General features: G+C 45.4%; 2 protein-coding genes across 3 annotated transcripts; one reads left to right on the top strand and one right to left on the bottom strand.

Moving 5' to 3' along the window:
• Positions 1-1,661: 1,661 nt before the first annotated feature.
• prr15lb (proline rich 15 like b) lies at positions 1,662-8,489 on the bottom strand. Of its 2 annotated transcripts, none has more exons than XM_030098719.1 (2): positions 8,338-8,489; positions 1,662-2,430 (listed from the first exon to the last, which is right to left on the bottom strand). In XM_030098719.1, exon 2 carries the CDS (start codon positions 2,393-2,395, stop codon positions 2,069-2,071), a length of 327 nt encoding a protein of 108 aa, XP_029954579.1. In that variant the 5' UTR covers positions 2,396-2,430; positions 8,338-8,489; the 3' UTR covers positions 1,662-2,068. The 2 variants fall into 2 exon arrangements, with proteins under 2 accessions (XP_029954579.1, XP_029954578.1); XM_030098718.1 differs by having other exon boundaries at positions 1,662-2,439; positions 8,338-8,478.
• A 1,697-nt stretch (positions 8,490-10,186) lies between these two features.
• cdk5rap3 (CDK5 regulatory subunit associated protein 3) lies at positions 10,187-15,082 on the top strand. The gene is made up of 14 exons (XM_030098713.1): positions 10,187-10,320; positions 10,489-10,534; positions 10,858-10,989; positions 11,176-11,276; positions 11,368-11,416; positions 11,538-11,716; positions 12,125-12,261; positions 12,476-12,620; positions 12,749-12,856; positions 12,993-13,074; positions 13,153-13,241; positions 13,327-13,532; positions 13,800-13,971; positions 14,165-15,082. The coding sequence occupies exons 1-14, from the start codon at positions 10,315-10,317 to the stop codon at positions 14,228-14,230; spliced, it is 1,518 nt and encodes a 505-aa protein (XP_029954573.1). The 5' UTR covers positions 10,187-10,314; the 3' UTR covers positions 14,231-15,082.
• Positions 15,083-15,456: the final 374 nt, after the last annotated feature.

Raw genomic sequence — 15,456 nt, forward strand, 5'->3', positions numbered from 1 at the left:
CACCAGAGCTCATAATCTAGTAGTATTCATAGTTTTTCCTGTATTAATACTTTTTTTTTTAATTAACAACAGAATCCTATATTTTATTTGATTTCATAGATTAACAAGAATATCGTTGCCGGAAAATTAGAACAATTACCGAGATTTTTTAAAATTACATTCCACAGAGCTTTCTTTATGAGGCGCTAACATGTCAGCGATGCTACCCGGATATAATAATTAGTGACTTAACGTCAGGTGGACATAAGAAACTTATGTAGGAATATTTAAATCATCTCACCTGTTGTTACCTGCTTGTTGGTGCAACGGGTAAAGTGTCCGGCAGTGCTGCTGAGCCAGTTTACGAAGGTTCCCCCCAGGAATCAGCGGCAGTAGTGTGTGTGTGTGTGTGTGTGTGTGTGTGTGTGTGTGTGTGTGTGTGTGTGTGTGTGTGTGTGTGTGTGTGTGTGTGTGTGTGTGTGTGTGTGTTCTTGTATTTCTATCCTTGTCGGGGCCAAATGTCCCCACATGGATAGCAAAACGTGGAACGACGTGCCTTGTGGGACCTTTTTCCGGTCCTAAGTAGGAGAAACAGTGTTTTCTTGACCATGTTGTTGTTACTGAAAAAAGTAAAAGTGCAAAAACATTTCTTTAGGGTTAGGCTTTGTTGTGGTGTGGGTTAGGGTTAGGGTAAGGGTCAGGGTTAGGGGCTAGACATGAATGGGAGTCAATGGACGGTCCCCACAAGGATAGAAATACAAGTGTGTGTGTGTGTGTGTGTGTGTGTGTGTGTGTGGACAGAACTCTGTGATTCTGGAACCTGCTGTTTTTGAATCAACTGCTCTGGTCTTCATCTGGTCTTTGGGTCCTGGTCCCTGACCCCTGGTCTGGTCTCTGACTCCTGGTCTTTAACCCTGTCCCTGACCCTGACCCCTGATCTCTGTCTTCTGTTGTTGTTTTTTTCATACTAATTTTCAAGGAAAATAAAAGGCATTCAAATTGATTTTTTCCAATAATATATATATATTTTAACATTTTTTTGTTACAAATCAAATTATAATTAAACAAGTTTTCATGACACAGGAGATAAAACCTTTTCACAAGTGTGTTTTCTTTCATGGACTGTGCTGTGTTTTTCCAGCGCCTTGACAACTGGAGGCAATAAAGATTAACAAAACCAAATTGAAGTTATGCATTAACCGCTGCTCGGATGGTTGTGAATGGCTGAATGCGTCCGGCAGCCGCTCGCCGCACTGGCAGAAGGAATGCTGGGATACAAAAGGTGGCAGCAGCACGACACGAGGGTCAGATATCAGTGTCTGCTTACTGTCACCATGTCAACACGACACACCGGCGATTTACATAACCCAGAGACGCCTCTGAAATCAGAGAAAACACACTCCTGCCGCAGCACAAATACGGAGAGCGGTTCGTATCAACATCGCACATTTATTACAAATAAGAAGGATTCCAGAAAAACAAAAACTCATTTTCTTTCTTAAATACAGAGGCTCTAAAAGGTGTTATTTGTAGTTAATCAGAGAGATCACCTCGTACCTTTTGGAGCCACCACAACAAAACAGGCACAACCGTTCAATCAATTTCTTCTTTTTTTGTTTTTTTTTTGTCTCAGCTCCACTTGAAAAATTACATTTTTCACATGATTGTGCAAAAAAAAAAACTAAACAGTGAACAAAAACATCTGTATGTCTGTCAATAGAAATAAAAACCTTCATTACAGTAATTTTGAGTTGAGTGTCATTTTGTGTTTTACCTCAATGAACTTTTTTTCTGATTTATAAAACAACAGTGCAGCACAAAAAAGGTCATGTGAGCTCAGTCTAAAAAAGAAAACTTCTGCAGTGCTTTTTGAATCTTGTCTGCTATCTTTAAAGGCGTGAATGTCGTTTGCTGTTTGTTGAGCTGTGAGTCCACCGGCTGCCAGATGTGTGGAGTATCTCTCTGCAGTGCAACATGGCGCTCACGCCGTCCTCACGCCGTCCTCACGCCGTCCTCACGCCTCTCACTGATGTATGACACATGTATGATCAAGTATGTGCTAGGTGCCGGGCGCTTGGTGGGCGGGGCCTCAGTTCTTTCTGAGGTTCTCGTTGCTGGGCTTGTGCTCGCCGTACAGGTTGGGGTTCTCGGCCAGCGTGCTGCGGACCCTCTTCTTCTCCTTGAAGCGGCCGGAGTGGGACACCTTGACGTGGCGGCCCTTGGTGGCGGACTTGTCCACGATTTTCTCCAGCCTGGCGTTGAGCTGGCTCTCCGTTTGCTCGGTGGCGGCGTTGCCGCCCGGGTGCTCCTTGTTCCCCATGTTGCTGCCGTACTCGGGCGGGATCTCGTACAGGACCTTGGCTTCCGACTTCTTCTTGCGGGAGAAGCTCAGCTTCCACCAGCTGGAGTCGGCCATGACGGCGCCGGCAGAGAGCGGGAGGGCGGGAGGACCTGCAGGGACTGCAGCAAAGCACACTTCAGGACAGAAAATAACACCAACGAAGAAGAAACTATTGACACGATGCGCTCTGGAGTCACAGCTGCAGATGGAGCAGAAAGATTCTCTTTTCTTTCCAGAATTCATCTCAAACATCAGCAGAGGCCGAGAAATGAAAATCAGCTGCTCTCAGCCACCAGTTTAACATGAAACACACCTGATCGTCCACCAGTCAACCAGTCAACAGACATCAGAAGATACTGTGAGAAAAACTGAGTGGAGTTTCTACTGACTTCAGATAGAAAAGAGAGAAAAGTTGTAATCTGAGCAGGTTAGTGCTGATCGAACGGAGACGATGGTCATGATGGCTCGGCCGAGGAGCACGGATACTGAGGGATACTGACGGATACTGAGGGATACTGACGGATACTGAGGGATACTGACGGATACTGAGGGATACTGAGGGATACTGAGGGATTTGGTTTGTGTTGATCTGAAGTTCTCTCTCACTCTGCACTCTGAGCTTTTGTAAAGTTAAATCTCATGTTGGGTAAATAAATGATATATCAAGTAACTCCGAGGGTTTCAGATGTAATAAATGTTACTTTTATGCCCAAGATGTTAAAGACATCGAAGAGCATCATGGGAAAACATAATTATAATACAAAAATATAAATATTACAAATATAAGAAAATTACTTTTATTAAATGTTTTAAATAAACATTTTATTGTCTTCGTAATAGTCATATATTGTGAATATATATACATAACAGAATCTCTCACGTTGAGTTTTTGCAGCCTATATCTTCATTTAACATAAATATTTGTGCTTGTTTGTGGTTTTTCACAAGGTTGATGTTAGAAATGAGGCTTCATGAAGTCCTGCTGCGCAGTCAGCTCATGGATCCTCTGCTCTTCTCACAACGCAGACACAAAGTGTGTGTGGCTTCTGGTCATCTTCGCGATCAGCGGTGTGTAACCGAACGGGCCGCAACACCCGACACTCTGCTCCCGGCAGGTAAATTAGTAATCAGCTGAGCGGGATCGTCTTCCCTGCTGTGCGATCTGATACGAAGGCGGAAAGCGGAGGAGCAGCGGCGGCTGGACGCCTCGGTTACGTCAGAGTCCGGCATGAATGAGAGTCTCTGTCTCTTCTGTTTGTCCACCTGTCGCCAGGCGACCACGCCGCTGCAGTCACTTCCTCTTTCTGTTCTCGCCAAGAAAGGGAATCGAACAGAGCGCCGTCCCTCCGCCGGCCTGCCGGAGCTGCACCCTGAACCCATGAGTCAGAGCTCCGCGTTCATAGAAATATCAAAGCCTGATAGCAAACCGGCCGTTACCACGAGAAAACAAAGACCGAGCTCTGCAGGCGCCGCAGGAACGGCTCAACAGGACCACAGAAACCAGGTCCAGGGTCAGCGGGCGGTCGTTAACCCGCATCACGAAAACCACGTGAGCTCAGGAAGAACGTGCAAACTGCAGGAACCCGACGGTTTACATCAAGAGGAACAAGCTACGAGCCTCGGTGTGATTTCTGACGGAAATCCTCCAAACGCTCAGAAAACTGATCGTGGAGCCAGATCTTTGGTTTCCAGTCGGACGCTTCGCTTTCATAAAACTGCATAAAATGAGCAGAACATCAGGCAGCAGCTCACGACGACAGTCAGAAAACGATGCAGGCCTGTCTCAGCGTCTGGCAGTGGCTTAGAAAGGGTTTTATGAAACGTGGGTGGATCTGTCTCATGCTGTTGTCTTTCTTATTCTTTTCTTAAAAAACAAAATTAAAAGCAGGTTGTGTTTGTGCAGCAGTGAGACGTTTTCCTGATGCCGGGACTTCAACCTGCAGAGTAAAGTATTGTCTCTCAAGAAACAGTGTTTTAAAGAGTTTATTCTTCGTAGAAGAGCTGGAGGAGCAGGAGCAGTGAATCCTCCTCCTTCCCTCCAGCGAAGCAGCTGAAACTCTTTGATTAGAGAGAAATCTCTCCAGGTTTTTATTTTCCTTGTATTCTGCAGAGCAGAGGCTCATTTTACTGCTCAGCAGTCACACTCACATGTTTTAGAGCAACTAATTAACTTTAGGCGTGATCATACGCTGTGTGAAGGAAAACCACAACGCCCAGGGGAAACATGCAAACTCAGCACAAAAAACGCTGAGCGCCTTTCTCACCGTGGAACGTCTGCATTTCTAAATCTTTCATTTTAACATCACGTTTTCTCCTGTATGAGATGCTGATGCTCGCTCAGCACTGAGCTTTACCTTTTACCAACCAAGATAAATTATCACCCTAAAGGAGGGTCAGCTTTAACGTCCTCCCGGTCCAGGACCGCCACCGGTCGGTCCTGGACCGCCACCGGTCGGTCCTGGACCGGGACTGCCACAGGTCACCGGCTCGTTTCACCGCCAGAGGACGACGCCTTACGTCTCTTTAAAAACACTTGAAAACACAGACTTTGTCCTCTCCACTGAGTCAGAGGTAATCTCATAAATCCTCCTGGTGGACAGCCTCCATCACACTATGGTGAAAACTGTCACCTGTCCCCACCTGTCTCCACCTGTCTCCACCTGTCTCCACCTGTCCTCACCTGTCCTAACAGGTGTTCCTGGCCCCTCCCACAGGAAGCTTGATTCTCCTCCCTCCACATGATAACATTTTACATAAGAGGGATTTGTGGGATTTATGCAACTTAACATTTATTGTCGTTATAAACATTTATTGTTATCACTGGGAATAAAGTTGCTGATTAAGCTTGAGGTATAAAGTTCATCGCTTGTTGTCACCTTTGTCAATACAGCCTTTTCTTTAAAGTCACAGAAACTCAAACACGCGAGAAAACACCGAAATATCTGAGCTTCCACAAACTGCCGGCCTGTTGATTCCTCGGATGCAGATATCGCCCGGCTGCTTTTCGCCGAGCCGTGTTTGAGTTCGGACGCAGCTTGTAAACGGGATTTTACAGCCTTTGACAAAAGCTGATTTCTCTTTTATCGGCGGTGGCAGGAAGAAAAGAGCCACGCCGGTCCCGCTTTAGTGTGGCCACTTTATCGCCAGCACCTATGCAAATAAAGAGTCCAGCCCTGCTGCACAGACACTCCGCCGCTTTTATCTCAACCACGTGATGTTTGGCAGCTGGGAGCCTTCGTGCAAAGCTTCACAATACACACACACACACACACACACACACGCCCTCATAGTTCAGCATGCATACATTGAACTCTTCACACATGAAGCACACTGGATGTGAAAGTGTGTGTTCATTAACGCTGCAGGTTAATGGTCTGTCCGTCTGTCCTGCTGGTGTTCAGACACTCAGTCTAGAGAAGAAAAAAAAAAAGCTTTTAAGATAATCTGCTTCTCTTTTGTCGCATTCTGACCCTCTATTGACTAAACGATGTTTGGTAACTGATCACTGTCGCAAAATACAAGAACAAATAAAGTACGCACAGCGAGAGGGAGCGTGAGATCATTTCTCTGTTATTACAACATTATCTGAGAATAAACCACATTAGCCATGTTTTTGAGGGACTTGCATTTGTGGGATGAGCAGCAGAGTGGAGTCCAGCTGGTCGCTGCTGGTAAAATATTACCAGATCCTCATGCCAGTGCGTTTGAAGGATCTTAATGGTGTCTAATAAACCATGTGCTGCAGGAGTGTTACAGCCTGAGAGGACAGAGTTCAGCTGTCTGGATGCAGATCTTTATCTCTCACCTCCTCATATCTCTTTATATGTCTTTATATGTCTTCATATCTCTTCATATCGCTTCATATCTCTTGGAGTTTCTTCATGTTTCTCTGCGCTGATCGGCGCCGATCAGGCAAGAGGTTTTTTCCCACGGGCTCAAAAGAAAAGCAAAATGTTTTCTGGAAACAACCTTCATCCTCAGCTCTGTTGCTCATCCCACAAATGCATCTTCCTGACAACTGAGAAGGAGAGAGGAATACTCAACATTTCCACTTCATCACAACACAGACATGTATTCCACCACAGCCTGGTTGTAATTCGGGGTTTTTTGTGGTTTCGATGCCAGACGTTTCTCAGCAGCTCGCTGGACCGGACTGAAAATTAAAGTTGTCAGTTTGGTGACCGGATCATGAGTTACTCTACTTTAGGCAGATTCAGACTCGAACTCTCAGAACCGCCATGATGTCTCTTCCCTCGCTGAAGGCCGGTCGCTCTACTCCAGACGTTTTTCCGAGCATTTGCCTGAAGCTGTCGCAGAGCGCAGGCCCGGCAGCACCTCCACACACACTCCTGCCTGTTTGACTTCCACGTGACCTTTGAGACGCGAACCGCTGTTGACTCAAAGGAAGGCCTCCGCTCCGACGGCGCTCTTTAATAAGTTACCATGCTGTTGTGTCATGAGTGGGCGAGCCGCCCGGCTCGGGGAACAGCGTGGCGACATGCACAGACCGCTGAGCAGCTCAGAGGCCTTCAGCCGGCCGATGGCTTCAATGGAAGTGGGTTATATTAAAAAAAAAATCCACACACACACACGATCATTCATGGCTCGTCTTATCAATCCTGAACTCAAAACTGCATTATTGATAATAATATTATTATTGTTCATAAGCTCAAATGTGATGTAGATGAGGGAGCAAATATAGAATTATTTCTTCAACCAGATCCAAACCTTTTCAAGCTGAATCTGAAAACCAGGAAACCAAACCTGGACTCTTTCAAATAGACTCAAACTTTAAACGTACTTAAAACAGCTGGACTCGGTTTTTAAAGCCAGTCTGTGTCTGTCTGCAGAGCAGGACTCTGTGATCCACATCCACATTGAAGCTGAACTCTCTGAACCGAGCGCGGCGCTGGAGGACGGCAGCAGCTCTTTCACAGCTTATCTCTGATTTTAATGAATTTCTTTGCATAAAGAACTTCGAATTACTTTATACCTGAGTAATGTCAGATTACTGGATGTAAAAGTCACTCATTTTCCTAGTTATGTCTTCAAAAACTAAAAATGAAAGTAATTTACTTTCTGATTGAATGTGAGAAAAGTGTTTCTGTCAAATTTTAGAAGGTGAAGCTTAAAGTGTGACTATTTTCCCAATAATCTTTTATTGATGTTTGTGTTTTACTTAGAAAAAGATTAAGTGTGAAATTCATGATGTAGTGAATTCTCGTCTGGATTCCTCTTCACTCTGAAAATGTTCAAGTCCCCGGCGTGCCCGGCGGTGCAGTGGTTCGCCTGGGTTTCCCTCAGGTGCTCTGAAGTGTTTGAGGTTAGTCTGAGACTGTGCGTCCGTCTGTGTGGCCTGATCGGCTGAACCTGGAGCAGCGAGCCGGAGCCCAGCGGAATCCAGCGGGCCAGAGGACGGACGGATCGGTTTACAGGTGTGTGTGGAGAGCAAAGCACGGGAACTGTTGAGCATTTCTTTATTTAGTTCACTTTTTTCCCCTGATTAGATTTGAATTTGAAGAATAAAAAAAAGAAAATGTCTTGAAAGTGTATTTTTTTCCATTAGAAGCCTCCACATGTAGAGCGTAAAGTCACGTTAAATAAGGTACATCAGCAGATTAGAATTTAAAAACTACTTTCACCTGGAAATAATGTGAGTGAGTAAAGACATTCTGTATTTATCCGGTCAGATGTCAGTTCATGCTTTGGTTGATCTGTTTTTTCTTTAAATTTCCTGATATTTTGGTGGAAGAGAGACGAGAAACCTTTAAAGTCTAAAACTGTTGTTTTTTTAAAGAAAGAAATAATTTGACCTTTGAGAAACAGTGCTGATACAAATTTGGATTCATATTCAGACGTTATACAGTTATTTAAGTGGAAGTTTTTAATTAATATGAACAAACAGGTCAAATGATCAGAAAAGATCTTCTTTTTTTCCATTCTGCTGTTTGTTTGTAGAGATAAACTCCCAAAAGTTCTCCGGACTCAGACCCTCTCTCAGGCGTTTGGCTTCCTACCTGGTGGACGTGGGGTTTTCTGAAGGAGACGCTCTCACAGGGGAAACTTCTCCACCATGCTTGGAAACTCTTCCTCAGTCTCTTCTGCTCTCCGTCCCGTCAGTCTTCTTCCTCTTCAGGTGATCGTTAACAGGTGCAGCATCTCCCTGCCTCTGGCTCTGATCTGCCCCTCGCCTCACTCCTATACTCCTGCTGCTAAGCACAGCCTCTACACAGCCCCCCCCCCCCCCCCCTCCCCCCCCCCCCCCCCCCCCCCCCCCCCCCTCCCAGCCATGTGATTCAGTGAAACATTTAAATGAAATCTCTCTTTCAGTCCACAATCTGAAACCTTTCTTCATGTTTTCTTCGGTGTTGTGTTTAGTTTCAGGCTCAGTGACTTTTCTAATTGCAGTAGCAGAGATCTTAAGCTTCAGGGGAGCAGATACACTCACAGTTGTTTTGCATGGGCTGTGTATAATCACAGACGGTGAGTGGACGCTCACTTTGCAAGTTTTGGTCACCATTCAAATGAGCTTGAGTCAGGCCGGCGGCTGCAGAGAGTTTCTCATTTCTGCCCAGGTCGACGCTCGCAGCACGTCCGATGGTTGGAGTTTTATGTGTTTAGTCTGTGTTTACTCAGGTATAATGGACTGATGGATGCAGACAAAGACAAAAACAAAGCTGTGTAACCAGCAGGCGCTCCATTTCCACCAGCTCCGGACTGGGAAAGTTTCGAGGTTTTTATGTTTCTGTTTCACCACAACAAAAGACAGTTTCACCATTATGTAATCAGATCGCCATAAAAAAGGAATGAACACACACACGGAGGAACTGCGTGACCATAGCACTTTACCTTCCTGATGTGATCAGATCCACAAAAAATAAATAAATAAATAAAAAACTAAATTTAATCCCTGAGTTCTCTGCAAGTCAATCATGTCTCTGTATTGCTGTGTGTTTTTCTTTGACTCCATACAGACGGTTCTCCAGCAGACCGCTGAACGATACGGCCTTGAAGAGACAATAAACAAGTCATGTGAAAATCACTCTTCATAATGCCGCAGTATAGCTGTTTTCCAACATACGTATTTCATGATTATGGATGTGTTTGTATTGTTAATGACTTAGACAATCACAAGAACATACAAAGTTACAGCAACAAGAACCAGAAAAGGACATCGTCTGATTAAAAGTCACAGTATTTCTTGTGAAACTAGATTAGGGTGTCCGTACATCTTATAAATTACAGATAATCATGTATATAGAGTGAGTTCCACTTTTTCAGGCTGCAGACAGGAGCAGAAACTGGTGATACTACTATTAAAGTCACATATGGTGTAACTTACACCATATGTGACTTTAATACACCGTGAAAGTGTTTTGATGTCTTATTTTACAACCCTGCCTTTGAAAATATATTTATTGTGTTTTTTATGGTCACAGGCTCAGAGGTGAATTCTAATCCACCTCATGTGACAGCATGTGATTAACATTTCCTTGTGTCCCTCAAGGAGCTCAGTCATTTTATGACTGTTCTTTATTAGTGGATTAAAAAAAATCGAAGGAAAATTTTATTCCTCCCATAATTTAATCCATAAAAATTAAATGTATTTTGGATTTACTCACAGAAATTGAGCCAATTTAAATGTTAAATGCTACGATCTAGAAGACAAAATATTATTTGAAACGCTGGAGTTTGTTAAAGGTGTAGAATCTACCGATGACAGATTATTACTACTACAGCACACTGCCCTCTAGCGGCTGGTTTAATCATTACAGCCACCGAACCATCCACCAATCAGCTTGCAGTCTTCAGTGAAGCCATACCTGATTGGTTGATGCTGAGGCTGCCGTAACATCCCCTCCTCCTATTGGCTGAGCTTCCCGTAACGTGTCACAGTGAGATCCGGATGTGACGGACTGGGAGAAAATCTGTGTAAAACATTTTAAAATGCAGATTTAAACTCCCGGACTCGGTCTTTAAGCGGCGGATTCATCATGGAGGTGAGCCGGGACACACTTCCGCTCGGCGGGGTTAGATTAATGACGCCGCGAGCTCAGTTTGAATCACTCGAAGTACATGAACACTTTCCCGTCTCCTCAGCTTGTTGTTGTTTTGATTTTCCACCTCCTGCATTGATTCCTCTCTTCCTTTCTTTGTTTCCTCAACAGAATATTCAAAATCTCCCCATCGACATCCAGACCAGCAAGCTGCTGGGTAAGAACCAGATCAACACGCTTTGTGAAAAGTGTGTGTGAAAGCAGTGCGGGATCAGCCACATGCTGCAAACTGGACCAGTTGTTTTACCATCATCATCACCACCAAATATGATGAGATATAAAGATGGAGTACTAAAGGAAATAATCAACATTTAACATCAATTAAGAGATAGAGATACAAATTATTGTTGACTGAGACCTTTAAACACACCATTAGAATAATCCAGCCTGCAGAATGCAGACGATGCATGAGCAGGTTTCTGAAGAGGTGAGTCGTTTTGTGCAGGACGATCTGACCGGTGAGTGTTTGACTGATTGCAGACTGGCTGCTGGATCGACGCCACTGTAACCTGAAATGGCAGAATGCTGTGAAGGTGATCCGAGAAAAGATCAACGCCGCCATCCAGGATATGCCTGAGAATGAGGAGATCAAGCAGCTGCTCTCCGGCTCCTGTACGTCCGTCACGGCTCCACATCTGTTCGTTTACAGGAGAGACTCTACATCACGTAGTTTGGCAGCATTTATCAGTGTTGAATGGATTTCCAGCATCCTCAGACATGAGGACTACACTGATCGTCACTCTTATTCTCCTCTTCCACTTTGCAAATTGTCTCACATTGTCATGTTTTCTCTGGCAGACATTCACTACTTCCACTGCTTGAGGATAGTGGAGATACTGAAAGGAACTGAAGCCTCATCTAAAAACATCTTTGGCAGATATTCTTCTCAGAGGATGAAGGTGAGCGACGTCCCACAGCAGGTCCTGCACTCTGTTATCCTGAAGTGTCCAGAGGTGATCACAGAATTGCATTTCCTTTTTGTTGTTCCAGGACTGGCAGGAGATTGTCTCCCTGTATGAAACAGATAATGTCTATTTAGGTAAGTGTCGTTCCAAATGAAGTTAATCCCCTTCTCTTACATACAAAATAAATAACCGTTTAGTGAAATGCTCTGTTGCACGAGTGGAGCGTTTGAGTGATATCAGAGGGTTTTTTTGCAGCGGAGGTGGCCAGCCTGCTGAGCCGGAACGTGAGCTACGAGGGCCCGGCTCTGAGGAAGCAGCTGGCCAAGGCTCAGCAGCTGCAGCAGGAGCTGAGCAGGCGGGAGGTGGAGTGCCAGAGCTCTGCTGCAGACCTGAGGGAGCGCTACTACGCCGCCTGCAAGCAGTACGGCATCACGGTCAGTGCAGCGGCCGCCGGTCCTGCACGGCGCTCGCACGCTCTGTCGTCTGGTCTCGGAACGTTCATCTATCATCTGTTCGTCTCCTGAATCCAGAGAAGTCACAGCTTCAACCTGAAATTCACATGTGAAGCATCTTGAGCAGGACAGCAGATATCCACTCAGTTTGAAGTCCAGTATTCTCTCGAGTGTTTCAGTGATCGGATAATACACACATAATACAACATTCTGGTTTCTCTTTAAGCTTGAATTGATCCCAGGCTTCAGACATCTTTTTGCTGACGCTCTCTCGCCGCTCTCGACCATAGCGACAGCTTTTGTACCTCTGAGTGTGTGCCTCACCGTTTACACTCCACGCTCCACTGTCCCAGAGGTGACTGACGGGTTTCTCTGTGATTCCTGGTTCAGGGGGAGAACGTCCCTCGAGAGCTTCAGGCTCTGGTGAAAGATTTGCCGTCGGTCCTGGACGGCGTCGGCAGGGATGCAGCCAAGCTGGAGGAACAGATCCAGCTCTACTCTGCTTTCACTAACTTTGTGTGTGACTGGTGAGTGCTGGAGGGTTTTTTTAGCTTCCTTTTTTCCCCACAGCAGCTGCAGTTACACGGACATCTGTAATCTGATTGAAGTAGCGTCATGTAAACACTTTGATCGGATTAGATCGACTCAGGAGCCAACGCTGCTTTAATGATCACCTCTCCCTCATCCGACTCTCAGACAGGCAGCCGTTTTATTCGTGTTTTCACATTTTGCCTCCTGCAGGTCCGAAGCGGTGCTGCCCATGCTGACGTTCGCCCAGAAAAAAGGGAACGCCACCTTCTACGAGTGGAGAACAGGGAAGGTGCCGTCAGTGGTGGAGCGTCCGGCGGTGGAGGAAGCTCCTCCTGATTCCATCACCGAGGACACGGTCAGTTTTTTTTGTCAGAACCGAGCAGAACCTCATCCCAGGTGGCCGTATTGGTTTCTTCAGCCAACATGAGCTGAGGGAGGGAATGGGAGAGCCCATCCTGAACGTCTTTTAAAAATGTTCCTCAGATCGACTGGGGTGACTTTGGTAAGGGGGCGGAGACTGCGGGTGTGACAGGAGTCATCACGATGGAGGACGGGATCGACTGGGGCATCAGTGTGGAGCCCGGCTCCGAGGTGAGGCGCCTCAGCACCTCCTGGTTTTCTTTGGTCTGTTCAGATTCAGGATCCAGTTCAGATATGAACCCACAACACAGATGAAAAGATTTGGTCCTCTGCGTCATTTAAAAAACCTGGTTTTGCCTGTCGTCAGGACGCCGGTGCAGACGGGATCGACTGGGGCGACGGTCCAGCGGCTCCTCTGGAAATCGAAGTGGTGGACGCCGGCTCGGACTGTAAGCACCATTTCAAACCTGTCGGCGCGTCACTGAGCGCTAAACGGCTTCAGGAAACAGAAACGTGTCTCCTGGCAGGTCCGGAGGGCGTGGCGAGGGGGGAGGACGCGCTGAGCCTGCTGGAGAACTCGCAGTCTCGCAGCCTGTTCATCGACGAGCTGATGGAGGTGAAGCTCGGTCGGGTGGTGTCAGACGCCGGCCGTCGGAGGGCGTCCAGCCGTTAAGCTCTGTGTGGTTTGATGTCCGCCGCAGCTGGAGGTGTTCCTGTCGCAGCGGGTCAGTGAGATGGCCGACGAGGGCGACGTGGTCTCCATGAGCCAGTTCCAGCTCGCCCCCTCCGTCATCCAGGGCCAGACCCGCCAGCACGTCCGGGACCTGCTGTCCCAGGTCCAGGACCTGCTGGGCCGGCTCACCTCGCTCCGCATGCAGCACCTGTTCATGATCCTGGCCTCGCCACGGTACGCCGACCACGGTGTGGGAAACGGCTTGGATTCAAAGAAGAGTTTCAAAGAAAATCCTTATTTTTAAAGAAAGGAAATTCAAAGATAGATGAAAGTTTGTCTTTGGCGCCTCCTGGTGTTCAGACTTCAGTTATCAAGTAGAAAATATTTGAAGTTCATTCCTTTAACTTAGTGTTTAAACAGTTTTAATGCTGTTAATGTCTGTACAGTAAAGAGAAATGTCTCCAGGTGGATCAGCAGAAAGGCTGTTGGCTTCTGTTCCAGGTATGTGGAGCGCGTGTCGGAGATCCTGAGGCAGAAGCTGAAGCAGGCAGACATCCTGGTGCTGAAAGGAGCCACGATGGCTGAGAGGAGGCAGGAAGCCCTGCAGGAGCAGTCCCGGCTGGAGCCTCGAGTCGACCTGCTGGCAGGATGCACCCGGGAGCTCCAGAAGCTGGTATTCAATTACTGACTCCATTTACTCTCCATCCCAGAGCCGCTGCTTTCCCTCTTCGCTGCAGGAAGCTCGGACGGAAAAACCGCAACTCGAATTATCATGAGAAACATGAAGGAAGACGTGTTGCACTGACGGAGTCCTTCAGAAACATTACTCCTCCGGGTATTCTGACCTTGAATTGTTGTCTTCGCAGATTGAAGCAGACATTTCAAAGCGATACCACAACCGGCCAGTCAACCTGATGGGAGTCACCATTTAACCGTGCCGCCACGGTTTCCATGGAGAAATAAAATATGATTTTTAATTAAAACGGTTGTCTTTGTGTATTGTTTACATTTTCACTGAGTTATTTGTATTTTTTTTAACATCGAGAACCAATTTCAGACATTTTGGCCAAATTTGTTTCTATGGCTTCATCAACTTGTTTCAAATTTCTCTCCCTGGAATTTAATGTTAAAGCACTGCCCCTCACAACAGAACGCTTCTATTTAGTTTTGTAGTTTTGTCAGCATTTTGTATTTCATATTTCAGTCCTGCAGATGTTAATCGGTTATTTTGGCCATTCTTTGTTTTTAGTTAGTTACTTTTATGTTAAATTTTCAAGTTGTGTAAGTTTCTGTCGGTGTCTGCTGCTGTTTCAACTCAGAACCATGCTGTGCCTTCTTTTGGTCTTTTTTTTCATCATTTATATTGTTTTTTATGATCCAGTGTTGTTTTCAGGTTTTAAATTCTCCTTGTTTGATTGTTTCTCCTCTTTGCCTGATTTTGTAGTTTTATTTAAACGTGTTGTCTTGTGTGTTGTGATCATTTTGAGTCGTTTCGCGCCCCCTGGTGGTCATATTGTGTCCTTTTTTACTTCTCGGGGTTTAAAGGGCATTTTGAACTTCTTGGCTGTTTTATATCGCATTGTGATTGTCTTTGTCTCCTTTCGGTCATTTATACATAAGTTGAGGTTATTTAGTATTTTTAATTTATATGCAATGTTATTTAACGTCTCGTCCTTTTATTTTTTGATTTAAATGTTTTGCATTTTATATCACTTTGCATTTTACTGTCCTTTTGTTGGCATTTCACGTCAGTGATCCTCTTTTTTATTTGCTTTTTTGTGCTAAAAGGCATTTTTGTGCCTCTAAGTGACATTAGTTTTTTGGAAATAAATCACTTTCAGATGTATTATGAGTAAATTATATGTGCACATTAAAAAAGTCGCACTCCTTTTTGAATGTGACCATTCCGGTTTATTATTTTTGTTATTATTTTTCCATTATTTTAGTGAATGGGAACAAACGAGATGTTTTGCTTGTTTAAAATGACTACGGACGTTTGAGGTGTATATTCTGGTCTTTTGGGGGATTTCCAGCTGGATGATGAAAGCTTGACACTAGAATGTTCTGCGCATACTCTGTAGAAGCGTGTTTTACTGTAGGGCTTTTTTTTTTTCTTTTTTTTTTTAATGACAACATTCGTGTGGTTCACTTGGTTTTA

Source organism: Salarias fasciatus, chromosome 8 (genome assembly GCF_902148845.1).
Source record: "Salarias fasciatus chromosome 8, fSalaFa1.1, whole genome shotgun sequence".
Taxonomy (NCBI): domain Eukaryota; kingdom Metazoa; phylum Chordata; class Actinopteri; order Blenniiformes; family Blenniidae; genus Salarias; species Salarias fasciatus.